The sequence below is a fragment of the Tupaia chinensis genome, unplaced genomic scaffold (assembly GCF_000334495.1).
Source record: "Tupaia chinensis unplaced genomic scaffold, TupChi_1.0 Scaffold000545_1, whole genome shotgun sequence".
Taxonomy (NCBI): domain Eukaryota; kingdom Metazoa; phylum Chordata; class Mammalia; order Scandentia; family Tupaiidae; genus Tupaia; species Tupaia belangeri.
Genome location: NW_006160057.1, coordinates 3,101,588 through 3,128,617, shown reverse-complemented (window position 1 = coordinate 3,128,617; position 27,030 = coordinate 3,101,588). Strand labels below are relative to the sequence as shown.

General features: G+C 45.6%; 1 protein-coding gene across 2 annotated transcripts in view; it reads left to right on the top strand.

Annotated features, from left to right (window-relative positions):
* ANXA13 (annexin A13) overlaps positions 1-27,030 on the top strand; it is a 57,826-nt gene that overhangs the window by 28,270 nt on the left and 2,526 nt on the right. For both annotated transcript variants that reach the window (XM_006157537.3, XM_006157535.3), the window contains 8 exons: positions 7,027-7,121; positions 10,962-11,132; positions 13,807-13,840; positions 13,942-14,021; positions 15,564-15,632; positions 16,276-16,377; positions 22,035-22,110; positions 24,914-25,026. In XM_006157537.3, coding sequence (XP_006157599.1) covers positions 7,027-7,121; positions 10,962-11,132; positions 13,807-13,840; positions 13,942-14,021; positions 15,564-15,632; positions 16,276-16,377; positions 22,035-22,110; positions 24,914-25,026 — 740 coding nt within the window. The remainder of the gene's footprint in view (positions 1-7,026; positions 7,122-10,961; positions 11,133-13,806; positions 13,841-13,941; positions 14,022-15,563; positions 15,633-16,275; positions 16,378-22,034; positions 22,111-24,913; positions 25,027-27,030) is intronic.

Genomic DNA, 27,030 nt, shown 5'->3' with positions numbered 1-27,030 from the left:
CCTGCTGAAACCCCACCGATACTGCTCAGTACACCCCAGAAAATTGCTGGGGAAGCCAAACCGAGGAGGCCCCCAAGCACTCCCTGAGGCTGCTTATCTCTCTGGTCTGACCCTTCTGTGTAATGACTACAAAGTCCAATGCACAGTCAGGAGTTGAGGCTCCTTATTTTCTCGCTCTTTTCAAAGTTTTTCCCAGAACCTTTGGGGACTGGCCCCTGTGTCTCCAACCATTGTAAGCATTTACAGGAAATTGTTACATGACACACACATTGAGAAATGTAGAGTGAGGTCACCCTTCACAAGTCGCTTCTCAGTCGGGAAGTGGAAACAGCCCCAGGATAAGCCTGAGACCTGGACTGAAAGGACAAGAGGGAAAATGCAGTCATTTTCATGCCCCCCACTTCAGATCCAGGCCGTGACTGGCCCATCCCAGGACCACCTTTTTCTCTGTCTTTTTTATTTAAAGCATTATAAGAAGAAAAAAGCCTGGAAAACATTATTTTAAAAATATTAACTCCACTGTCCTGATTATTCAGATATGACTTACTTATGGTATCAGAGTAGAGAGGATTTTCTCTTGGCTCTTTCTACCTATGGCCCAGCTAAGGAGCACAAGCAACCTACACCATGCAAAGACTGGGTCCTGGCCTACTAATGGGCAAACATCATTCATTCACTTGTATATCCATGTGCATAAGCATTCACTCATTCAGCAAGGCTTCTACTGAGACCCTTCTGTGTAGATAGAGCAGTGAGAAAAACACCCTGCACCCATGGAACTTGCAGGGTGTCATGGCAGAGACAGGAAGAACCAGCAATAGGAGGGACAGATGCAGGAGGAAAGGTGCCTCATCTGTTCATCTGGTGAGTTGAGTCCTGAAGGACGAATGGGGTGGAGGTGAGGAAAGGTGGACCAGGCAGAGGGTGTTCCCTTCCCATGCAAAAGACCCAGTGGGGAGAAATGCAGTGTTGCTTGTTCCAGGACCTGCAAATCATTTACTGAGTGGATGGAAAGGGGGCCTGGGAGAGGATGAGCAGAGGACAGGACTTTGAGAGGCAAGTAGGAGCTACTCCGAAGGCCCCGTGTGCCCCACAGAAGAGCTAAGACTTTATTCTGCCGCTGAAGGGGCTTATGTTGGAAGCTTTGAAGCAGAGGAGTGACCAGGCCCATCTTCACTACAGGAAAGTCAATCTGGGGACAGTGACTGCTCACAGGAAGAGGCCAGGGGAAGGCAGGAACTCCCCATGTGAACAGTATCAGCAGTTTTGCTGAGCACGGTAGTGGACATGAGGTGGAGAGAATGGGTGACTCTGAGAGGAGTGGCTTGGGTAGTGACTAACTGGATGAGCAATGAGAGAAAAGGAGGAACCAGGGGCCAGTCAGATTTCTGGCTGGCCCAATACAGTGAATGGGCCACCTGGAGGCAGAGAGGCTCCTCTAGGGATGGCAATTCAGGATCCAGGCCTGAAATGCTGAGACGCTGCATGTGGACTGGAACAGCCTGAATGTAAAGAAAGGGGCAGAATCGAAAGACAATTACGAGAGAAAGAAATCCCTTTTTAGGTGAGGTTTCTGACACTCAGAATTTAAAACAACAATCATAACAATGTCATAAAGTAATCGGATACACATTACGTAGGTGATGCTGCAGAAAGAAATGAAGAGGAGCAACATAAATAACAGTGTTGGAACCAATCCAGAACAAGGCAGGCAATTAACTCGTGCATTTTTGCAGGTGAACTCATCCTAGACTTTTCTGTTCCTCTAGCTGGAATCAAACAGCTAAACATTTCCAGAAGCAAAGAGGAAATAATCCTTGCTATTAAGTGGACAGTCCAAGGACACAGAGCTGGTGGCCACTCCAGGAATGGAGCACAGCTCTCTGTCCTGAGGTCTTGCTTCTTTTCCTAAGTCCCTGTCTACTCAAAGATGGCTGTGAGGGCTGGTGCCAGAGTCAAGGCAAGGGTGAAACTCTTCGAGTTTTTGCCAGGACTCCTTTCTCTTCCCTTTCCCAGCTCCAGCCAGCTCCCTTCAGCCCTTCCGCATACCAATGGGCCAGAGGTATCAATTTGTCTGCCCCATCTCTGGTTCCTTGAGGACCCTGATTTCTCAGCTGGATAGCAGTCTCATCGAGGTTCAACTCATTCATTCCATCCAAAATCTACCAAGTGCAGTGTAGCTGCAGGCAGTGAGAGTGGGACCAGGAACAGACAAATGCAGGAATCTCTAGACTTTGGGCCCTAAACAAAGGTTCTCTACTTTCTGTCTTGAAGTTTGTTTGTTTGTTTTTATATTTTTGCCACTGGGCACATGCACTCACCAGAGAGAGAGGGAAGAAAGTAAGAAATAACCTCCCAGGAGGATGGCCACACTATATTCCCTTCTCCTCCATTTTCCTTTTGGGATTTTTGGTACACACATATACACAGTTTTTAAGCTGCCAGGTCCAGGACTTGAACTATAGAATTGGCCATATGGGATCCAGCGCCTTAACCACCACACCACCTGCTGGCTTCCCATCTTGAAGTTTTAAACATTGTTAAGGATATTGGGGATATCAATTTCCTAGGGCTGCCATGACAAAGAACTGAAAACCAGCAGAGATGTATTGTTTCACAGTTCTGGAGGCCAAAAGTCCAAAAGTCAAGGGATCGGGAGGACTATGCTCCCTCTGAAGGTGTTAGGAAAGGAACTGTTCCACACCTCCCTTCCAGCCTCAGGTAGTCCTTGGCTTGCAGGTGCAATCACTCCTCTGTCCTCACATGTTATTCTGCCTGTGTGTCTTCATGTCATCTCCCCTGTGTGTGCTCATCTGCCACTGTGTCCAAATTTCTCTTTCTAATGAGGACACCAGTCATTTCAGATTAGGGCTCACCTTAATGACTTCACGCAACCTTGATTACTTCCGTAAGATTCTATTTTCAAATAAAATCACATTCTCTAGTACTGGGAATTAGGACTTCAACATATCGTTTTAGGTGGTCAAAATTTAACCCACAATAGTGGGTACTCCCAAAAGTCCGTATACAGAAGAAAATCAGATGAGAGACTCTGCCAGTATATCCCCTTTGGTGGAAATGTACACACTGCTACAGAGCCTGGGATGGACGAAGTGCCAACATCGGTACAGAACTTTACTACTATCTGGATGATTTTCAGAACCCCATATCTCATCTTCTCAATGAAGTCAGTATTGATATAACCTCCATCTCTTGGGGCCTGTGAGGTGAGGCTCTTGATCTAAATTGCTCCATAAAAATAATAGGTTGTTGGAAAAGTTATGACACATTTTTCAATAGAAAAACAGAAAAGTATATCATGACTTCTCCAGAAACCCAATACAAAAAAAACCATAGATGCAATTTCAAATTTGCTAAATGCCATATTTTTTTAAAGTCAAAAGAAACAGGTAAAATTAAATTTAATAATATATTTTATTTCACCCCCAAACATTTTCATTTTGACAAGTAATGTAAAAATTATTAAGGGATATTTTATACTCTGTACACTTTCTCTATACTAAGTCTTCAAAATTCAACCTGTACTGTACCCTCATAGCACATCTCAATTTGAATTAGCCCCATTTCCAATGCAGCTCACCACATCTGCTATGGTCTTGGACAACATAGGTCTGACATAAGTCCAGAGTCTTTTCACCTGGATGTGGTAGAGCTAGATTCCAACCACACTCTGTCTGGCTCTAAACGTTATGTTTCTCCCTCTGCCATATGTGCTTCTAACCCTGCTAGAAAAATGTCCATCTCCCCGAGTCATTCTCTGCCTAAGCTAATGTGTTACTCAGTGTAATACTGATTCTGAAAGGTGCTTTCTAGAAAGAATGCCTTAGCTTAAGTGATTCAAATAGTGGGGACCTTAGAACCTATAATAGGAACAGTAGAGAAGGTATTTGAAGACTGAGAGAGGTGCTTCTCCTGGAAACTGCAAACCCCACTGTATAACCAGCTGGCTGCCTTCACCCAGCTCTCTAACAGCAGCAGATCTGGCTGATATCTCGGGCACTGGGTCAGGAAACTGGCTTTAGCCCATTCTTACTCTCCATCAGCCTCTAATGAAGGTGCCCCCAAATAAGCATGTAAACCAAGAAAATAAATTAGTGTGTGTTCTATGCAAATGCAGCTTCAAGCCAGCCCCCTAGCCTCCCTTATTCCTCCCTCCAACCAGATCACAGCCCCAAGGTCCTCTCCTATGTGGAATAATCTTGAGTAACTGCTGGTTCTACCTGGATGGGAGTCATGGGAACTAGCACAGGGCATAGACTTTTCAGCTCTTTGTTGTACAAGAATCAAGAACTTTAGTTGCAACTTCTCCCAGCCTTGGGATAAGCAGTCTCATCATCACCCAGCAGCCTTGTGGGTACATTCAGTAAGTCTGATAAATGTCGAGCCTTCTGTGTACATCACCCTTACCCTACAGTCAAGCAGGCCCTTCTTGTTTCCTCCAATGCAGCCTGGCTCCTGGGCTCTCTGAAGTCTTCAAACATAAATCAAACTTGATAGTGAAATATTTGCCTCTTCCCTTAGACATTGTGAGGCCAATGACATGACTCAGCCTCAACTCCATGTATGACCCTCAGTGAGGTGGCTGTTCTGAGGACAGAATTGAAGACCAGGATGTTGACCATGCCTTCTAAGAGTTTTCCATCCACATAAGGCATTGAGACATCCTCGAGAGAGGCTTGATGGCCATGCAGGATCTCAGCTGCACCTTTCTTTGAGTTAAAGTAGTGTAAGACAAATTCAACAAGTATTTATTTGGAAAATACTAACTGAAGCCATAGCAAATGCAGGGAACCCAGTGTGGGAAGGGGTTCAAAGTCAAATAAGCTTTGACCTTGTCGTTGAAGAGCTCACAGCCCATAGTAGGGTTTACAGACCTCAATCATTCCATTCTCTCCTGTGATTTTTTCTCATCCTGAGTACTATTGACTTAGCATTTGTCTTTTAACTCATTTTCAGCCTCTGCTCCTTCATGAAACATCAACCAGTTTGCACTAAAATAAATACATACTTATTAAAATAAAAAACAATCATATATCTACCTCCCCAGATCATATTTTATCATTTGAATGGTATGCATATTACCACCTCAGAAAGCACAGATCTGGTGGGCCAGATAGACCCAACACCCCACCAACACAGGCAAGGTGGCAATAAGTGGCTCTGTAGCCATATACATCACTCCCTATGGCCCAGGTCAAGGCCCAGGATGTCAGTCCATGCAGTCTTATATAATCACTGCAAGGAGTTTACACGCCCACAGCCACACACAGTGCTATGGAAGAACAGAGGAAGTAGAAGTTTAACTCATCAAGGTTTATAAAAACAGAACTTGGTCTACTAATAAATGTGGTTAAGACAAGGTGAGTGAGCCTTGTGTCTGCTAATGCAGAGATGGATCTGCTTTAACCCTAAGAAACATCGGAAATCACTAAAAGTCTTTAATTATGGAGTGAGATGAGTCGTGTATGCTCCCATTGATAATTCCAATGACAGCGTAGGGCACGCACGGCAGAGAGCAGAGCCAGGCACCGTGACTATGAACAACTAGGGCCTATTAGGCAGGAGGGACACAAATAAAGAGAGGCAGATGAAAGGACTGTCTCATAGGAACTTTTGGAGATTTGGGAAAATAAAAGGGACAGAACGTGGGCCCTGAAGCATGTCTCTGAATTTTCTAATCCAAGTAATGTTATTCACTAAGCTCAAGTAATTGGGTAGGCAGTGGATTGAAGGCTAGATCAAATGATTTCTGCTTTAGCAGCACTGCAAATGGAAATGTCTTTGAAGTTCCACGGGCAGATGGTCCCAGGTAGCTGGAAATAAGGACTGAATCTAGCGGAAAGAAAAGGGCTGGGTGGGGGGGGGGGGGTGGCATCCAGGATTCATCAGCCAAAGGGTAATGGTCCTCTGGGATAGAAGTGACCACAACTAGAAAGAAGAACTGGAAAATGAGTTTAAAGAGCAAGTGAAAGAAGGGCTGATCAAGGATGCTGAGAGATGGATATTGAAAATCTAAACAAGATGGAGAAATGGAGATGAGATTGTGGGGTAACCATGCCCACTGAGGAGTGTTTTCTTCTCTCTCTCCCTCTCTTCTGGCAAGCACACACATCCTCTGGCAATTAAAAGAGACAAAGGAAAAGCTCCAAACCCTTTAGCTATCACTCCATGTTGGTATTCACTCCAAGTCACTAATATACTTTCTCCCTCTATCAGTTTCCCTATTCTGCACTTTCATGTGAGTGAAGTTACACGTGTGGTCTTGTGATTGACTTCTTTCACGTCATGTAGTGTTCAAGATTCGCTCATGTTGTAACATGTATCAACACTTCGTTCTATTTTCTAGCCAAATAACACCTCATTGAATGGATATACCACATTTTGGTTATCCATTCATCAGTTGACAGGCACTGGAGTGGTTTCTACCTTTGAGTTAGTAGAAACATTCGTGTACATATCTTGTGTGGACACACTTTCCTTTTCTCTCTTGAGTTTTCATTTCTCAATAAATGAAATTAAGGAACAGGTCATGCTAATTTTCTTTCCACCAAAGTGCCAAGCACCATGCCACATGCTATATGAGGCCTCCATGGATATTTGTTGGAATGAGTAGAAAGAAGCAGAACCATTTGGTTCTGCTTTGGAAACCTCTGATCTCCTTTATTTATTATTATTTTTTTGAGAGGTTTTTGCTATAGGGTGCCTGCATTCTCCAGAAAGAGACAGACAGAGAGACAGAAAGCAAGAAATCACCCCCCAGAGAAGATGGCCACACCGCAATCCCTTCTCCTCCATTCTCCCCTTGGGATCTTGGGCATGCACATACACGTGCCTGGTGTGAGTTTAAGCCACCGGATCCGGGACACGAACCAGTTGACTACATGGGAGTCCAGCAACATAGCCGTTACGCTAACTGCTGGTCCCGTCTCTGATCTCCTTTAACCCTTAAGTCATGACTTAGTTATATTTCCTGTTCACAGTGTCTTTTTTTCTCCTGCACCTTAGGAACTGATGAAGTAGCCATCATTGAAATCTTGTCAAACAGGACATCGGATGAGAGGCAGCAAATCAAGCAGAAGTACAAGGCGACATTCGGCAAGGTGATCCCGGGGCCCTTGGCAGTGCGTACACACACCTGGCCTTGACTGCTGTGCCTTGATGTTCTCAAGGTAGCAGAGAAGACCTTTATAGCTTTACTGACTTCAACCAGGAGAACAACTGAAAAGACAATTTAAAACTTAAATTGACTTCAGAAAAACTGAAATTGCTTCATTAACTTAATAGCCTATAAAAGCAATACTCTTTAGCTCATTATTCTTAAATTGTCTTTATTTTTCTATTAAACTCATAGTCATTTTTTCTGCTCAATTTGGACTAATTCCACATACTAACTTAAAGATAGGCTGGTGATTTGAAAATCAGTAGGTCTTATACATGAAATTTTTATTTATTAAGGCCTCCAAGAATAATACATTCTTGAAGTGACTGTTACAGAAAATTGGAAAAAAAAAAACCCTCCATTTCTTTAATCATCAATACCTCTTTCTTTATTTATACTTTCTCTCTTGTTTTTAAATTCTTTTTGTTGATGATACTTTTATCTATGGAAATGGTTAAACATGGATTAGGTTTTCTTGTTTCTTTATTAATATGTAATGTGTGTAACTTAACCTTTTTTTTTTTTTTTTTTTTTTTAGTTTTTTTGCCAGAGAGAGTCAGTGAGAGAGAAAGTGAGAAATCAGTGGGGATGGTCATGCTGTCTCCTTCATTTTCCTTGTAGGATTCTGGGCACACACACATGCCCCATGGTTTTCAAGCCACCAGGCCCGGGACTTGAACCATAGTTGGCCACGTGGGAGTCCAGGGCCTTAACCACCATGCCACCAGCTTGCCCCACCTAACCTTTCCTTAATGTCATTAGAATTACAAATATGCAAAGAGAATATCAATTATTATACATTTATTCTATATTTATAAAACATACACAGATTCAATCACAATAGGTCTAAGTAGATATAGAGACAGAGAAAGAAACAGATTTCCCTACTTAGACTTTGGCCAGGTACCCATGTTTTTTGCATTCAGTATAGTATTCAATAAATCATATGAACTGAATTGAATGAAGCTGAATTGTCATCCTTGTCAGTGTGCCTAACACCCAAGTCATATCTGCTTCCATTCTCCCAGTGTGGGAAGTCAGAGACAAGGCTTCTCAGACAGTCTGAAAGAAGAGTAAATAGGTTCAAAGTAAGAGCCTAGGCGCTGTGCTAAAATTAAAGTGGGCATGCAGCTCTGGCCTGGCGGTTGAGGCTGCAGGTCCCACATGGCCAACTACATGGTTCAAATCTCAGACTGGACTGGCAGCTTGAGAAACATACTAGTGTGTGTGCCCAAAATCCTGAGAAGGAGAGAGTGATGGAGGAGAAGGGATGGTGGCGTGACCATTCCCCGTGGGAGGGGTGCTTTCTTCTCTCCCTGCCACTCTGTCTCTTTCTGGCAAGTGCACATGCCCTTAGTGAAAAAGTAAAATAAAGTGGGCATATTCTAGTGCAAAACTTCATGAGACCTTCATTTGCTCATCATTCACTTACATTCCAGTTGTCAGCTGTGTTTCAGAGAGCCACAAGGCCACAGAAGTCATCTAAATTCCCAACGACCCAAAGTTAGAAAATGTTAGAGATAGCACATCTAAGTCCTCACATCTTTGAGCTCCAAAGAGAATAATCATCCCAAGGAAACATAGCCTATGAGCAGGCAGTGCCAAGGATAAGTTTCAAGGTATGCTGAGCCCGCTTCTCTATTCAAATGCAGTAGAAATACACAGGATTTGTTTTATGCCTGTGACTTGTAAGAGTAGGCAATGGGGCCAGCCATGAAGACATGAGCCGTAAAGGTGCTGTGCTCTGCAGATTGGGACCACAGCGGAGGCTCGAGTTCAGTTCCAGATCCAACTGAAGACAGAGTATGGGGGTGGGCATCTGTAGACCTGGCAACTTAGGAGGCTGAGGCAGGAGAATTATAACATCAAGAGCCTGTCTCAAAACAACACAACTGGACTTTTTCTCTCAAGGCTAGAGCCTACAAGTTCATTTGTGAGATCGTTGACTTGCATGAGATAATAATAATAAACACTTCTTGAGCATTTATGGATGTATGTATGTATTTTGAGAGGTTTTTGCTATAGGGTGTGTGCGCTCGCCGGAAAGACAGAGACAGAAAGACAGAAAGTGAGAAATCACCCCCCAGGGGGGTTGGCCACGCTGCAATCTCTTCTCCATTCTCCTCTTGGGATCTTGGGCACATACGCACATGCACCCAGCGTGAGTTTAAGCCACCAGGTCTGGGACTCAAACCACGGTTGACTACATGGGAGCCAAGCGACATAGCCATTATGCTAACTGTTGGTCCCGAGCATTTATAATGTACCAGGCTCCATGTTTGGTGTTTACCTGGATTATCTTAACCAATTCTCTCAACACTCCTATGAGGTAAATATTATTTGCTTTGTTCTTATTTATTTTTAGAGAGATCTTTTGCTGTAGGGCACAAGTGTTCACCATAGAGACAGAAAGTGAGAAATTGCCCCACAGGAAAGATGGCCAGGCCCCAATTCCTTCTCTTCCATTCTCCCCTTGGACTCAGGCACACATGCACACATGCCCTGTGTGAGTTTTAAGTTACTGGGTCTGGGACTCGAACTACAATTGACTGCATGGAAGTCCAGCAATGTAACCATTACGCCATCTGCTGGTCCCATATTTGCTTTATTTTTTTAGAGAAGGAAACAGATAGTTGGTAAATTAAGTACATTTCCAGGGTCCCAAAGCTACCGTGACTGAGTGGCCAGGCCCAGCCCAGGCTGTAGTTTGGATCCTTGAGATGCTGAGCTGTCACTCCGCATGAAGATTATTCATTGAAGCTGAGATATTGGTGACTCTCATTAGACCAAATGCCTCTTCTTGACCTTTTCCTTATTAAACCATCTCCTCAGAGGGGGATAGACAGGCGAAGACAGTTAATTCTCTTGTGATAAGAGGTGCTCTAAGAAGAGATGAAGACAAGTTCGGCCCCCTATTGCAGTGGTTAAGTGCTATGTGGAGGGAGCCAGATCCACATGATCAACCATGGTTCTAATCCTAACCCCAGAAGTTTAAAACCCACCAAGCATGCACACGTGCATGCTTGCCAAGGATCCAGAGGCTTGAGAAATGTAGTGAAAAGCATTGCAGTGTGACCAGGCCCCATCAGAGAGTGCTCTCTCTCATGTGTACATGCATGTGCAAGTACCCTGTGGCACGTAAAAAAAAAAAAAAAAAGAAGAAAAATGTTTGCCAAAAACAGCACTAGGGAGAATTTCACACACTCCTCTGCCTGTCTGCACTTTTCCCATGTGCATCCCTTTCAGGATTTGACAAGATAACCGAAATGGCTATTTATCTACTTTGCCCAAGAGTGTCCTTGCTTATTCCCCCATCCCCTGCAATTAACAGTGGTCCCTTTTTCCTTCAAAGGAACCCAGTTTGGATGACAAATTATCTCTTTCCCCCTAGAGATAATAGACCCGTGTTCAGTCCTTTCTAGCTCAACATTTGGGAGCAAACCTTTCATCTCTAATGTTCAGTAAGTGGGGATATTGCCAGACCTCTCCTGCCAGCTCCCCAGGGCTGTCTTGAGAATCTTCTGAGAAAGTTCTTTAAACTCTAAAATGTTCTGCAAAAGCTGTTATTATCATGATCCATCTTTGGGGTCTCCAACCCCAAGCATGGGCTCTCTTCCCTGCCAGTCCTGGGGGAGACGGCCAGGCAGCCGTGGGGCGCACTCTCCTCTAGAGCAGGTTGCTGGTCTCTTATTGATCCCAAATCTGTGCAGCAGTACAAGCAGATATCTGGTCCTCTCCCCCAGGGCCATGTCCACTCAAGTTTTTCGCTGTCTTCCTACAGGACTTGGAGGAGGTGCTCAAGGGTGAGCTGAGTGGAAACTTCGAGAAGACAGCCTTGGCCCTTCTGGACCGCCCCAGCGAGTACGCCGCCCGGCAGCTGCAGAAGGCGATGAAGGGTCTGGGTACAGACGAGTCTGTGCTCATCGAGACCCTGTGCACAGGAACCAATAAGGTCAGTCCCAAGCGCTGGGACGTAGCCCTGGAGGGCGAGTCTACATGTAGCTCCCGGAAGGGAAACTGCTCCTCTGCATTCTATCTATGGGGTGAGCAGGTGTCTGGGAAGAGACCTGTCTGCTTACCTATGCAAGAGGGACATCTCCTCCAGTCTTCCAGAGATCAGGTGTCGTGGCCCCTGGCGTGACAGAATAGATCCTTCCAGAAGAGCTGTGTCAATCGAGCTTTAGTTTGTCCAATGTACAACCTTATGCAAGAGGCAAGATTCGACTTCACCCCTCCCTCCCGGCCTGACTTTGTGGTCTTCGGCATGAGTAGTGCAGTAAGTGGGCAGCTGCTGAGGTCACTGCCATGCCCATGCCCAGGGCCGTCATTAGAGTAGAGTATGAAGACTGTAACAAGACGAGGAGGTGAGCAGAGCCACAGGATCCCAGCTAACACCCCAGCAGCTCCCTGAGGATTCTGCACCCCATCAGCAACCCTCTGCCCTGTTCCTTGGACACAGCCACTTTGCCAGGAGATGAGAAGAACATGTGCTAAGGCCCCACTGGAGCCCACACATCTCTGGTTTCAGAAGCCAGGAGGGCCAAAGAATGCACCAAGAGTAAAATGGGTTTACAAATCAACAATAACAAAACGCCTCCTCTTCTGTCACCATAGAATGGGGGAAACCCACCACGGAAAATGCCAGAAACACCCAACATTCTTGAGGCTTCCCAGTGAGAAAGAGATAACAAGGGAAAATGGAAGCAGCGCTTTGACACTGATGTGAGACCTGAAGCCTTGAGTGTGGGCGACCTCTCACCCTGTTCAGCCATTTTTACCAAAGTGCCACTGCAACTGGGAACCACAGTTGCAAACCCCTCTTCTGAAAAATCGTATTTCCTTTCCCCAAGATAACAGAAACCCTGCACTTCAAGGAGCTTCAGGTTAGGACTGTGGCTCAGAGCAGGCTCAGCTCAGACACCAAGTAGTAGTGGTCTAGGCCAAGAGCACACAACATTCCCCCCCTTCCCACTCGACACTCCCCACTCAACATCTGAACTACAAGGTCCCAGCAATGACAGCTCAGATACCAAGTAGTAGTGGTTTAGGCCAAGAGCACACAACATTCCCCACCAAAAGTCCCCCAACATTCCCCCCCTTCCCACTCGACACTCCCCACTCAACATCCGAACTACAAGGTCCCAGCAATGAGGCATCCAATGTCAGGGGCAATCAGCATCTGCCCTTACAAAAACAGTTAATTTCATTATTCTTTAAAGTCTGATTCGATCACAGCCTCCCTTCTTCTCTCCCATCTTCCAGCCTGTTTCTTTAAGGCCCCTGCCTTTAGCAACAAGCAAAGCCGTTTTCAATCAAAAAGATCTTGCGATTAAGAGAAGAAAACTGGAGAAAGTAGGGTTGACTTCTGGCAGATCCAGGTAGTGGATTGGCAGGAGGAGGAAGGGGCAGGAACAGCACAATCACAGTGGCCAGCCTCCCCCACCCTTGGCCTTCTCTTCCTACCTCCCATCTAAGCCCAGCAGCCAGGCTCCTCCTCTCCGCGGTCCCCACTGTCTTATCCCATCACTGCCCAGTGATTTTCATCTTAACCTGCTTGCTGCTAATGGCTTGAGGACATGCCTCAAATGTAACCTGAGGTAGCTCCTGAGATGGGCCACTTGGCACAAGTCATTGAAATATAAAACAATTCCCCTCACTGCACACCCCAGAGAGAAAGCCGTGCACTCACCTACTGAATAAAGCTTTGTTCAAAGTAGAGGCAAACTGAAAACAACCTATACGTTCATCAATAGGAGGCTAGTTAAGGAACTATAGCAAAATGGAGCCTTTTAAAAACCACAGGTGGAGGCTAACAGGTGGCATACTGGTCAAGGCCCTGGACTCTCACATGGCCAACTACAGTTTGAATCCTGGATCTTGTGGCTTGAGACTCACACCAGGCACATGTGCATGCATGCCCAAAATCCCAGGAGGAGAATGAAGGAGCAGGGATTGTGGTGTGGCCATCCCCCTGGAGGGTGATTTCTCACTTCTTTCCCTCTCACTGTTTCTGTCTCTCTCCAGTGAGTGCACATGCCCTATGGCAAAAAAAAAAAACACATTTTTTTTTTTTAAAGAGGTAACTATCTATATACAAGCATAACTGGATCTCCAGAACATTATTATTGAGTGAAAAACCAAGTCAAAGCACGAGAGGCACAGCAGTCTACCTTCTGAACAAATAACACATACACAAAACGATTCTATATATTGGGTCATTGGAAAAGTCATGACTTTTCCAACAAACTAATATTTTTAGTAATACCCATGTGCAAAGAAAATACACAAATGCAAAGGAAAATTCTTGGGAAGATTTTTGAATACTAGCTACCCAGGCAGGGCTAGGGGTATAAGACTGCACAAGGAAGTGGTGAGGAAAGGTATAAGTTTATCTGTTGTGTTTTCTCTTTTTACTAAGGAGAATGTATGCGTAGGGTACTTGTGTGTCTGTGATGTTTGCATGCAGAGTCCCCTTCACACCACCAGGGATATGCTCCGTCTCAGAAGGAATTCACCAAGGCTGCTGTGTTCAGAGACAGACTTCTGTCTCTTCTCTCTGTATGTCAACTATGTTCTTGATTACTCCCTTTTGGAGTATTGATTTTCTTTTTAATTACCTTCCCTAGGAAATCATTGCCATCAAAGAGGCCTACCAAAGATGTAAGTGACCCCTTGTTCGGGCTTTAAAGTATCTCCTTTTCAAAATACTTCTGGGAAACTAAATCACCCACTTTCGCCCTTCCTTTTTGCTTCCTCAAAAGTATTTGGCAGGAGTCTTGAATCAGATGTCAAAGATGATACAAGTGGAAATCTAAAAAAAATTCTGGTGTCCCTGCTACAGGTAAGAGTAAAGAGGTCTCACCTCCTTTATGGTCTTGGGAAGTAATCTTTGGGTCTGCCTAGTCATTGCAGTTTACGATCCCTTTTGGTTAATGAATTCATTACACATAGCTATTTCATTTTGCCAGTGAGGAAACTTAGCCCTTGAGAAGGTGGGTAACCTAGCCACTAAACACAGCCCAAGAGGAAGACTCAGGCTATCTGACCCCAAGCAGGACACTTTCCACAAAACAGCTCTACACTTACTTCTAGGATTCACTCCAAGTCTAAGCCTGTACGAAACCACTGCAAGGAACCCAGCCAGGAAAACAGGGCTTTCAGAATTGGCCCTGCTAGGACACCATACCTGGGCCTCCAGACAGACAGCATCTGTGTTCTCACTGATACACCCATCTCCATGAGAGAGCTGTGTGTGTTTCCTCTGTCTGTGTCCCCCAATATAGACAGCACAGTACCAAAAAGAGGTGACTTATCCTGCAAGAGGAAGGGTGTGACAAATGCCATAAACTTAGCAGCTGAAAACCACGTAGATCTATTAGCTCATAGATTCTATGGGTTGGGGTCCAGGTGTGAGGTTAGCTGACTCTTATGCTCCGGGTCTCACCAGGCTAAAATCAGTGTCAGCTAGGGATGCCCTCTTCTAAAGCTGAGCCCTCACCCAAACTCACCAGCTATTGGCAGAATTCATTTCCTTGTGGCTGCATGCCTGATGTCCTTGTTTTCTCACTGTCACCAGAGACCATATCAGTTCCTAGAGACCATCCACACCTCCCTGCCACATGGTCCCATTGGCAGTTCACAATGTGGCTAATTTTTTCCCAGGCCAGTAGGAGCTCATCTCTCTGACTTTTTTCTGTCTCTGACCTCTGAAGCGCTCATCTGATTAGGTCAGGCCCACACAGGATAATTTCCCTGTCTACGAACTCAACTGACTGAGGACCTGAATTACATCAGCAAAAATCCCCTTGCCATCCAACAACGGGGTAATTGTAGGAGTAGAATCTTGTACTCATGGGGCTTACCTATGAAGGGGACTATACAAGGGCACGGGCTGTGGGGTCATCTCAGGATGATCTGCCCACCACAAGAGCTTATGTTAGACTTCTGTGACCCGCCCTGACCAATCTCAGGGTTGGAGTGGAAGGTCTTGGCACTAGAACCCTGAGTAGTGACATTTGGTCATTTGGAAGGAAGACAGGTTGCCTCACAATGAATTCACTCTAGAGGACATCAGAGGTTGCTATGAGCCTGCTTGGAGACAGAAGTCACAGTTTCTACCAAAGAGAGAGGGAGAGGGAGAGGGAGAGGGAGAGAGGGAGAGAACATGTCATCCCAGAAGCTCTGTTTATCAGTTGTACCCAAAAGATGGCAGCAAAGAGCAGGTCTTCTTTCCCTTCTCTGGGCTGAACCAAGTTTCAGGCCACTCCTCTAAAATAAGAACCCTCCACTCTCTCCCCCACCCCCCATTTTCCAGGACTTTCTCTTCTTGTTTTCTGTGGTCTGGCAGGAACTCCAGTTAATAACAATGTGTCAATTTGTCTAGGCTAATCGTGATGAAGGAGATGACGTGGACAAAGACCTTGCTGGTCAGGATGCCAAAGATCTGTATGATGTAAGTGGGCGGATGTGCCAGTCTTCACCAGTTCTTTTCCTAATTAGCATTATTTCCAACAAATGTTTGTTTCATGCAAATGTGAGTCTCTTAGGAAGGAAGTATGACCTTTAGTAGATGCGGGGCTGGCTCTGTAGCCTAGTGGTTAGGGCAGCCAGGTCTCATGTGAGACTGTGCAGTTCAGGTTGCAGACCTTGTAGCTTGAGGTCACACATGCATGCATTCCCAAAATCCCACAAGGAGGGAGAGATGGAGGAGAAGGCATTGTGACGTGACTACACCCCCTGGAGGAGCTTCCTTTTCTCCCTCTGTCTCTGGTGAGCCACATGCCTTCTAGCAACGACAGTGAAAGAGATGTCGATCGCTCAGATCTTTATAGATCATCACGTAAAGAATCGTCCCCATCTGTGTGCTCTGGAGTTAGCCACCGCGTCCGTTTATTATTTGGAATAAGGAAGTACGTAACTAAAATACATAAGTTTGTACAGTATGCTTGACGGTTAGAAGAGTGCTGAGTCCATCCAGTTGACTTCCTATTTGGTCTATATTTGATCATTTCCTGTAGAGCGAGAACTGGTTGTGTCATTGTATATTCAGTCTTTTCCTAAAAGACTTTTTCGAAATGTTTGCATTTAACCCTCAGGCAGGGGAAGGCCGCTGGGGCACTGATGAGCTCGCCTTCAATGAGGTCCTGGCCAAGAGGAGCCTCAAGCAGTTACGAGCCACCTTTCAAGCCTATCAGATCGTAAGTACCCGTGCTGGGGCAGGAGGGGTCGCTTGGAAATGGATCCTGAGTTATTACCCAAAGAAGCTGAGATCTTGGGTTTGGAACTGGAAGATCCTTCATAATAGTGGTGCTCAGTTGGGGGCGATTGGGGGCCACCCAAGGGATAATGTCAGACAATGCCAGACAATGTCTGGAAATCTTTGAGGCTGCCACTGCTGGGAGGATGAGGGAGCAGTGTTACTGGCATCTGGTGGGTCAAGGCCTGCGATGACGATGAACATCTTACAATGCAAAGGACAGTCCCCCACAAAGACTCTCCCAGCCCCAAAACAGTGCCCAGTGAAAGCCGGCTTGACAGCAGAGGGTAGGGAAGCAGAATGGTGTCGTATTTAGGAGCCAAGCTCAAGAGTCAAAGGGTCTGGGAACCAACAGTTAGCGTAATGGCTATGTTGCTGGACTCCCGTGTAGTTCGCGTCCCGGACCTGGTGGCTTAAAACTCATGCCATGCACGTAGAGTGCATGCGTGCCCAAGATCCCGAGAGGAGAACGGAGGAGAAGGGACTGCGGCGTGACCATCCCCCCTGGGGGGTGATTTCTCGCTTTCTGTCTCTACGTCTCTCTCTGTCTGTCTGGCGAATGCACGCGCCCTATGGTGAAAACCTCTCCAAAAAAATAAAAATAAAAAGAGTCAAAGGCTCCAGGTCCAATTCCAGGTTCTACCACCAGAAAGTGACCACTACATCCCTCCCTCCTTTTTGTACTAGGACCATGAACATCACCACCACACCCTCATGGAGTTATCTGAAGGGTTAAAGACTCAGGACAGTATCTGGCCTGTGGTCAGCATATACACGCTCATTCATTATTATTGCAATTTACAGTAGGGCTAACACTGCCTACAACTCTCAAGACAGATGTGACACCCCCCAGGAATATGCTTTCAGAAAAGATGTGTGTAAACAATTTTTAATAATTATTCATTTTATTTATTATTTGATAAAAATAAATAAATGGGTCCATGAGAGCTAGAGGGCTCACCAGAGACAGAGGAAGAAAGCAAGAAAGCAAGGCACCCGGTCTGAGACTCGAACTGCAGTCCGCCATGTGGGAGTCCAGCGCCTTATCCACCATACCACCTGCTGACCCCTAAATTATCTTATAATCTCACAATCATTTTAAATTGACACAATGAGCTAGTTACTACAGAGCACTTAGTAGCACTTAGCAGAAGAGCTGTCTTGACTTACAAGAAGACTTTTCTAGGGTATCAGATTTTTTTGGTGGGCAGGGTCTCTTTATTTTATATTTTTAGAGTGCTCGTATCTATTTGAAACACTTCTTTGCCCTGCCTCGCATTTCAAATGCTCAAGAACACTGTATCTAGCATGTACACTGGGCAGTACGGTGACCCAGCATTGCTGGACGAGGGAAGTCTGCTGAGAGGGAACCATCTGTAACTTATCAGGACCACACAGCAAGTCAGTAGCCGAAAGTGGATGAGAACTCCAAGATTCCCGGCCGGAGTTCCTACCTCGCTGGAGCTGGCTGCTCCTCACTCGAAATAGCATTTCCTATGTGTTGCCAGCAGATGAAAAGACAATAAAGTTTTGGAATTTTATCATTGCTGTATATAAGCCTTTAGGGCCCTCTGCTTTCAAATCGTGCCCAGAGTCATGATCAAAGGCAGCTGACCCTGCAGTCCCCTGGTCTTTGTGCCTGGAGCCACGCAGCCTCAAGCTGGAGGACTTCTCCCTGGTTGAGACTGAGGTCCTCTTTCCACGTGACAGGGAGGGCCCCCAAGGGAGTTTCTGGAGAGGGCTGTCATTGACAATCACTGTTGAAGCACACATACATGTGAAAGTATGTGTGTGTGTGTGTGTGTGTGTGTGTGTGTGTAAACCACTACTACCTGCCAGGACCCTCTCTAGGCCAGTAGCTCAGAGTTGTTCTCCAAACAGCACTGGTATCACTTGAGAACCTATTAAAAACAAGAACTCTAAAATCCCCTCCAGACCCACCAGATCAGATTCCCTGTGGTGGGGTCCTTACTACTCCTTTTTTGCTGTTTCTGTTTTGGTTTTTGTTTTTTGAGAGGTTTTTGCTATAGGGCACGTGCACTCTCCAGAAAGACAGAGAGAGACAGAGAGACGGAAAGCGAGAAATCACTCCCCCAGGGAGGATGGCCACACCACAATCCCTTCTCCTCCATTCTCTTCCTGGGATTTTTGAGAACACACACACACGTGCCCAGCATGAGTTCAAGCCATCAGGTCCAAGACTTGAACTGCAGTCGACTACATGGGAGTCCAGTGACATAGCCATCATGCCAACTGCTGGTCCCCCAGCCCCGTTTTAACAAATCTTCCTGTTGATTCCAATGCATGTTAAAGTTTGAGAAGTCAACTCTAAGCTACTAACTATGTGGCCTTGGGCCAATTATTAAGTGTTTGGGGCTTCAGTTTGCTGAACTTAAAATAGGAACACTAATACTGGGTTGTCAGAAAAGTCACAATGTATTTTTGCTTAGAATATTTTCATGACTTTTCTGACCACTCAATAGTTCCTACTTTAGGCTGGTTCCATGGGCTGGTGGTTAGAACAACTGGATCCATGGTCAACCATATGGCTGAAATTCCAGACTTGATGACTTGAGAGAAACACTGGATGCTTGTGCCTGTGTGCCCAAAAATCCCAAAAGGAGGGAGAGATGGGGGAGAAGGGATTGTGGCCTCCCTATAGCATCTCATTGTACTGTGTGATAGCACCCCCCGGGGATTGTGTTCCATGAAGCCCAGGAAGGTACCATGGGGTACTTTCTCCTCTCTCTTTCTCTCTTTTTGGCAAGTGCATGCACCCTCTGACCTTCCCCAAAAAAGTTTCTAATTCAAATGAATTGACAGAAGTAAGCACCCATGCAGTAGGCACTTAATAAACATTCGCAATTGCTAGGAGTCTCCCTGTATGAACCAACAGTGCCAAATGTCAGAGCTAAAACTCCAATGGACAGGAAGGAAATCTACAAATTTACATAAAACCAGCTCCAAAGTGCTACCTTTTCATCTATCCCAAAAACTTTGCTTGAGCATCATTCACCTTGATCTTCATTTTGGATTTTCTAGAGTTTGCCCTGCCCTTAGGACCCAGGTTCTATAACATTTCTGATGGTCTGTGGCCGAAACCGCTAGCATGCCAGTGTGAGATCACCAGTATGTGGGATGTAACATAGGTTGTCCTGCCATAGAGTTGGATTTTTTTAGCACAAAATTTCAGTTTTGCTCTTTATTTGCCTTCTTAGCCTGACTCTTCACTTCTGACACCCTAAGTAATACCAGCTCAACATTCCTCAGACTGCTGCACCATACAAGATTATTATAGTCTCAAACTTTACCAAATGTATAAAAATGGCATAATTACAAAGCCAAAGTCAGTGCCCCAAACAGGGCTCAGAATGAACAGTAGGTGCACATTCAGCCTGCCTGGCCAGCGTCTCTGCATGTGCCTTATCCCTCGTCCCTCCCCTGCACATGTTCCGTAGCCCATGCCAGAGCCTGTTTTGTTTTGTTTTGTTTTAGAGGTGTTAGCTTTAGGGCACTTGTGCTCAGAGAGAGACTGAGACAACGAGAGGGAATGTGAGAAATTACCCCCCAGAGACGATGGCCATGCCACAATCCCTCCTCTTCCATTCTCTTCCCAAGAACTTGGGCACACATGTACAAGTGCCCGCCATGGTTTTCAAGCCACCGGGTCTGGGATTCGAACCACAGTTGGCCATGTGAGAGTCCAGTGACACAACTGCTATGCCATCTGCTGGCCTGAGCCTGTCCCCTGCAACCCTATGGTCAAAGCCGAAACACACAGGGCTCTGCTGTTGGCTTTCAGCCAACATGGAGGAATAGATTTTAAAGGAAAGCAATGTCTTCACTATTCTTCCAAGAACCTGCTCCAGACATAACTAGCTGTCTATCTAGTCTTTGAGACTTGTTTAGAATCCACCCTCATAATGTGTTTTTGTACTGAGATCAGAGATCCTAGGAATCAACTGTTCCTGTAACCGAAGTGAAAGGCGTGCAGAGCAGAGTCCCAGTAGCGCAGGCCAATTGTTTTTAGCTTGTGTTCCACAGGGCCTGTGGAAATGCCTCAGCAGCTACCAGGAGCAGGGTGGGGCAGGAAGAGAAGAGGGTGATACCCTCTGGTTGTACTCTGTGAATAGCACCCCTTGGAGTCATGCAAGGAAGACCCTGAGAGAGCAGAAACAGGCCTAACATCTGGGGCAGGGTAAGGAGCCCACCTCTTGCCTCCCCAGAACAGACCCCACTTTTCTGCTTTCATCTGTTCTGCAGGGTGAGAATCTATAGGACATTGAAAAACACTGTTCCGGGTGGCTATGAACAATAGGAACAGAAAGTGGTTTAATGTTAGGATTTTTTTTTTTTAAGCAAACACAGACATATGTAAACAAAAGGTCCTCTTGAAATGCAATCTCAGTCTCAATCTCAGAATAAGAACCTTGTTTCTGGGATAAGGATACCAGTCCCTTCCGACATAGCAACTCCCATCAAACCCAAGAAAGGCTGGGAACAGCTAAGGAAGGGACAGGATTACAAGCCAACCCCAGTTCCCTTCTTCTTTAATCTGGTCTCCACTGCCACAGACCAAGGCCTCTGGATACACGGATGATGACTAGGAGGTCAGGCACCAGGGCCTCAGTACATCCGGACCTCCTTCCCTCACATCCATTGTGCCTACATCACAAAGAGTATTTTGTTTACCTGTATTTTCAAAATAAACTACATCAACTCCACTGGAATGTACTCAACAGACCCAATTATGTGTAGAAACAATTGTGTCATGTCCTCAAAGGTAATTTCTAAGAAAGAAGTTTCAGTATTTCTCATGTTTAACTGCATTTCCCCAAATCCAGCAAAGCACTCTGCTCTCTGCCTGCCTGCTGCAAAGTTTGGCTCAGGCAGTATTTGTGTTAAGGATAGTCACGATTTACTCTGAACTTCAACTTCTGTAAATATTTGGAAAGAAACCCAATGTATAATGCTAGGCAGAGGGACATGTGAGCCAGTGGTGAATACACCACGGTTTGCAATCACCCCAGAGTGAAGGAAAATGGGGTATGGACATAGTCAGCCCCCCAGCTTCCTGCCCTTGTGGCCCTACTCTGTCAAGAACGCTGGAACAAGTCCTTATCATGAACTTCACACTCTCTACTTACTTCATCCAAACTAAGCAGCGGAGTCTCTAGTCCCAGCAAAGGGAGGCGCAGGTTGGATCACTGCAACACAGCCTTCTAGGAAACCAGAACTGGAAAGAATTAAAATAAAAACACACTGGAAACCAAAGCACTGTATAAATGTAAAGAATTATTGCTATAGCATATATTAATTGCTTCTTCACTCCCTAATTTATCGGCGAAGAAATTGAAGCCATGGGAGTGACTCTAATTAGACTCAGATCTGGACTAGCTCCTCCACTGCCAGAGCCCCCTCTTGAGTAGGTGAATGGGTGGCAATGTCCAAGCCTGGCCAAAGAAGAAGCAGGATAGGAATTCCACAAAGGCACAGGGATAAATTTAAATAGTTTTGTGTTTTTAGGGGGGAAATAGCCTGAGTGGCAAGGTCAAAAGAAAGGTCTGAGTAACAGCTGGGCTTTGGTTGTCTCTCCAGCTCATCGGCAAAGACATGGAAGAAGCTATTGAAGAGGAAACATCTGGAGATTTGCAGAAGGCCTATTTAACTCTCGGTAAGGCCAAGTTAGGGGAGTCCCTGTCTTAGGTCAGACTTCTTAGAACCAGGCTCAGAGATACAGGTTTGCATGTGGGAAAATTTTAGGGAACAGTTTTAGGACCATATCTAAACAGCGTTAAATAAGGGAGAAAGTGAAGGTGATGCAAATACAGCAGAGATCTTGCTGGTCTACAGAGAGCTCTGACACTGGGAGATGCAAAGCCAAGCAAAGGGGCCAGGTCTCTGCAGTCCATGTCAACCAGTGGATTCTGGTGCCCCCAGGGAGCATTTGCAACCTTGGGAAGCCACCTCTCTCACTTAGAGAACGATTCCTGAAGAGGGACTCAGCTGGGAGCAAGCAACCCTTGGAATGAGTGCCTCAATTTCAAAGAAGGCATCTGGGTGATACACTACAGTGTCCACTACAGTCCTGCTAAGATTCTGGGTCCATGAGAGCATCAGTCAACAGCCAGAGACTATTATCTAATCTCAGGCAGCAGTAGGTGGTTCTTTGATACACTCAGAAGCACCCACGCTTAGGACCCATGGACAAGCTTTGCACATACCCTATTGCTTGCAGGTTTCTTTGTCTGTTTGGTCCTCTTCATTATTTGCAAAGAATGTGACCTATTTAGAAAGAGAGGGAAGGGAGCCCAGATCTTGACAACCAACCATCCAAATTCTAAGACCTTCTCTCCAGGTGTTGCCCAAAGGCAGGAAATAGCAAAGATAACAGCACGGAGCAAATTCTGGCAGACTCCCTTTTTCTTTTCGCAAGTTCTGGAAAGAAGGCATTGTCCATTGTCCATACTCCTATGGTGAGGAGCCAAGGCACCATCCCAAAGGGCATAAGAAATGCAGAGACGTATCCCCAAAAAGAAAAGGATGACTTGAAGCAGCAGCCCTGGAACTTAAAAAATGTACTCCAGGTGCCAAACTTTTTGTGTGTGTATGTCTTTATCCTAAAACAATGTCAGTAATTGATTTTTATTTTTTTAGTCCATCCTCATTTCACATTCAAGTGAGCTGGTTCTCTACTGTGATAGATGGAGCCCTAAGCGTGCCTTAGCGACACTCATGATCCACACTAGACGCACAGGAGTCCTAGCATGGATGGCTGTCCTGAGGGCTCAAAGGCGGATTCTCAAAGTAGAAGGAGGCATCAACTCCTGGCTTCATTCTGAGTCTCAAAGTCCTAGCTGTACTCATACAGTGAAAGTCAGCAACACACCAGAGCAGTCAGAAAATGGTAGTACAGGCACTCGACTATGTAGCATTTACTCAGTATCTTCTTGGGTTCAGGGATTGTGCTAGGTGTGAGGATCAGAAGTAAAAAATAAGACTCCATTCTTTCTCTTAAGGAGCATAAAAGTCCATGGTGAATGCACATACCAGATTAGGCTATGGTAAAGATGAAAACTAATAGCACAAGAAAGATACAGAGGAAGAAAAAGCCAAGACCTTGGAGCTGGGGACCATGAGCTACAGGAGTTGGGGGTACTCCAGAATAGTGAAAGGAAAACTGATTAGGAAAGCCCTTGAAAATAAACTACACAAGTACAAGAGGTCTTCCAAAAGTTTATAAAAATGCATATTAGCAAAGAAACTATACATGGATTTTATATTTTTTGCATCAAAATAAACCCATAATTATTTTAGAATTATTTTATTCCATTTTATTCATTGTCGTTATTTTTTTTAAGTTGACCAGAGAGATAGAGAGAGAGAAGGAAAGTGAAAAAGCAAGCTGTCAGGTCCAGGACTCAAACTATAGTCAGCCATGTGAGAGTTCAGCCACCTTAACCACCATGCCACCTGTCCAAAGGAGTAACAATTGATCCCCAGGAACAGAGATGTGCCCCCTCACCTGGTTGATGACTAGAAACACTTCATGAATCTGTAGACAGATCAAAGCTGGCAGGCAAGGGGGGCAGGGTAGTGGTAGAAGAATGAATGACAACATCAGAAGAAGGTGATCTTTAGAAACATTTCATCAAGCTCACATTCCAGACTAAGAAGATCTTGAGGCACTTGGAAGAGGTTCAGAGTGAGGCTCATGAGTCAAGCCTAGTAAGGAAAAACAAAGGGTAGGAAGGTTATTTAACACAAGAAATTAGCCCACAGTCTGAGTAGACCTTCAAGATTATGAAGTTTATTACAGCAAGATTGCTGCCCAATCAGTGTTTCTCTTGGAACCCTACTCTGGTACGAGAGATTTCATTTAGACATGAAAAGGTTTTTTGGTTTTTGGTTTTTTTTTTTTTAATTTCTTCTATGAGTAAGAAAAGAGAGATAGACAGACAGTACCCCCAACAGGGTATTGATGCTGCAATCCAACCCCAGCCTTGGCCAGCCCCAGATCATGGGCACACACATGCCCGGCATATTCAAGAAGGTCTCTGGCCTTGAACCAAGAACCTTCCTGTGTGGGATTGCCCCACAGAGCATTGTTTTAAAACTGCACCACTGTCCAGCCCCAGTAAAATGTTATTTCTGTTGGTGAGATCATTCATTTTGCAGGGAGACACTGAGGAGAGCCATTGGTCTTCTGCTCTGGGAGGTCTGCAAAGACCAGGAGGTCCTCTTATCCATCTGAAGTGATTTTGACCCAGCTCTGGTTGAAGAGCCCAGCTGCCCTGACCCAGTAATCTTCTAGATCACATTCCACAATAGGGTGAAGTTAGCTCCTTTCAGACCTCTGCCTCACAACTCGGTTAGCTCCAAGGGCAGCCAGGAGACACTCAGCCACCTCTGTTTCTTCAGAGGGCCTCCATGGTATTCAATAAAAGCTGAAAGCTTTTTTCCCTCGTCCTACCCAGTGAGATGTGCCCGGGACCGCGAGGGCTATTTTGCTGACCGCCTGTACAAGTCCATGAAGGGCGCAGGGACTGACGAGGAGACACTGATCCGCATCATCGTGACCAGGGCCGAGGTAAGACACACCCGACTTGCAAGAGACAGCTGCGGCTTCTCTTTTCTCCACCACTGATGTCATCAACAAGTAGTGTTTATTAAAGGCCTATTTTCCAGAAAGTAAAACAGAGATGACCCTTCTCTCCCCAACATTTTCAGAAGACACTGTGCTCTGCTTCAATCGGTTTCTTTTTATAAAAAAACACAATAGTGATCATTGCTTCTATTTTTGTCAGCTCCTGGTGGTGTGTAGAGGGACCATGTAGGTGAAGCGATGCGTGGCTCCATTTTCAGGAAGCCAAAACAGAGAAACTGAAAGAGTCCCCAGCAGCAGAGACAGCAGGCCAACCACTTCCAGACTAGACCTGTATTTCACTGTACACACCACAGAGGCACGATTTTGCATAAGAAATACATCAGCCTAAGACAGCGTTTCTCAACCTTTTCCATTATTGCTGTCCCTAAGCAGCCTTTTCGCATTTTGTTTTCCTAATTGTTATTTCCTATATCCAAGAAATTATAGCGCCCAGATAATGCTGTGTATCTGGTTATGTACCATATGAATACTGGTGCTTTAGTAGGGTTGTTTTGTTTGTTTTTCATTTCCTAAGAATCAATTGTCTCCTGGGGGTCAGCAGTTGGCATGGTGGTTAAAGCACTGGACTCTCCACATGGATAATCATAGTTTGAATCCTGGATCTGGCAGCTTGAAAATCACACTGGGTGCATGTACATGCGTGCCCAAAATCACAGAAGGAGAATGGATTGGAGCGTGGCCATCTCCCCTGGGGAGTGATTTCTCACTTTCCCTCTCACTGTCTCTCACTGTTTCTTTCTCTCTCTCCTTCTCTCTCCAATTAGTGCATATGCCCTATGGCAAAGAATGATTGTTTCCTCCCGAAGGAAAATGAGTAGCCCAAGGGTTGGGAGCAGCTGTCAAGATGCAAAGCTCTAGCTTTGGGCTACAGGGCCAGACGGGGAAGTGGCATTTTGTCTGCAGTAGGAGAGGCCTTGGAGAATAAAGTGAAGTCAAGCAGGTGAAAACCACAGATACCATTCCTAAAAACAATATTAAGTGAAGGAGAGAGACACCAGCCCGATTCTGATCCGTGGCATTTTGACAAGCAAATCTGAAATTGTGTTTAAATATAACTTTGCGTGAAGACAGTTCTTTCCTTTTGATTTCTATTCCTGGAATTCCTCCGTCCTTCTCCCTCCTCCTCCACTGCTCATCTTTTTGCTTTTTGTTGTCTTTCACAGCCCATTTCTCTCTCCCCCCCTCCCTTGGCCATTTTCTGCTCTTCTCTGGCAGCTTCTCTCATTCTCTTTCAATGCTCCAAATTACTCTCTCCTTCATTTCCCCAAGGTCTGCCTTCTCTATCTCTTAGCAACTCAACCCCTCAAAGTCACTGTGAGGTCTCAAGGGGCCTAAAGGGGGCAGGTTTGCAATAGGGCAAACCCAGGATTCTGAAAGACCCAAGAATTGATCCTGAGTGGTTATCAGGGTCTCGTGTTCACCCAAATGTGGACCATGGAGTATTTTCTTTTGCTTTTGCCAAAGGGCACATACACCTGCCAGAGAAAGACAGAGAGACAGAAAAAGGAGAGAAAGAAAGTACTTTCCAGGGGCATGCGCACACTGCAATCCCTTCTCCGTTTCTGCATCCTGTCGGAATTTGGGGCACACACACACGGGTCTGCTGCGTTTCACAAGCCATCAGGGCCAGGAAACAGACCACAGTCAGGAAGTGGAATCTGGCTCCCTTAACCACCAGACACAGGCCGACCTGACCATAGAGTGTTTTACTCCAAGGGGCTCCGTCTCGTCTCACTATTAAACCAAGTTTCCTTGATCACCTCAAACACGTAGACGGTCTCCTCTGAGTGCTCCAGAGGAGCAGTGGAGCTGAACTCCACATGCCCCACTGTTGCACCCTACCTCCCTCCCCTTCCCTAGCACTCAGCAGGGACCGGGCAGGGGAGCAGAGGGACACACACCTCTCGATCTGTGGTCTCATTCCTG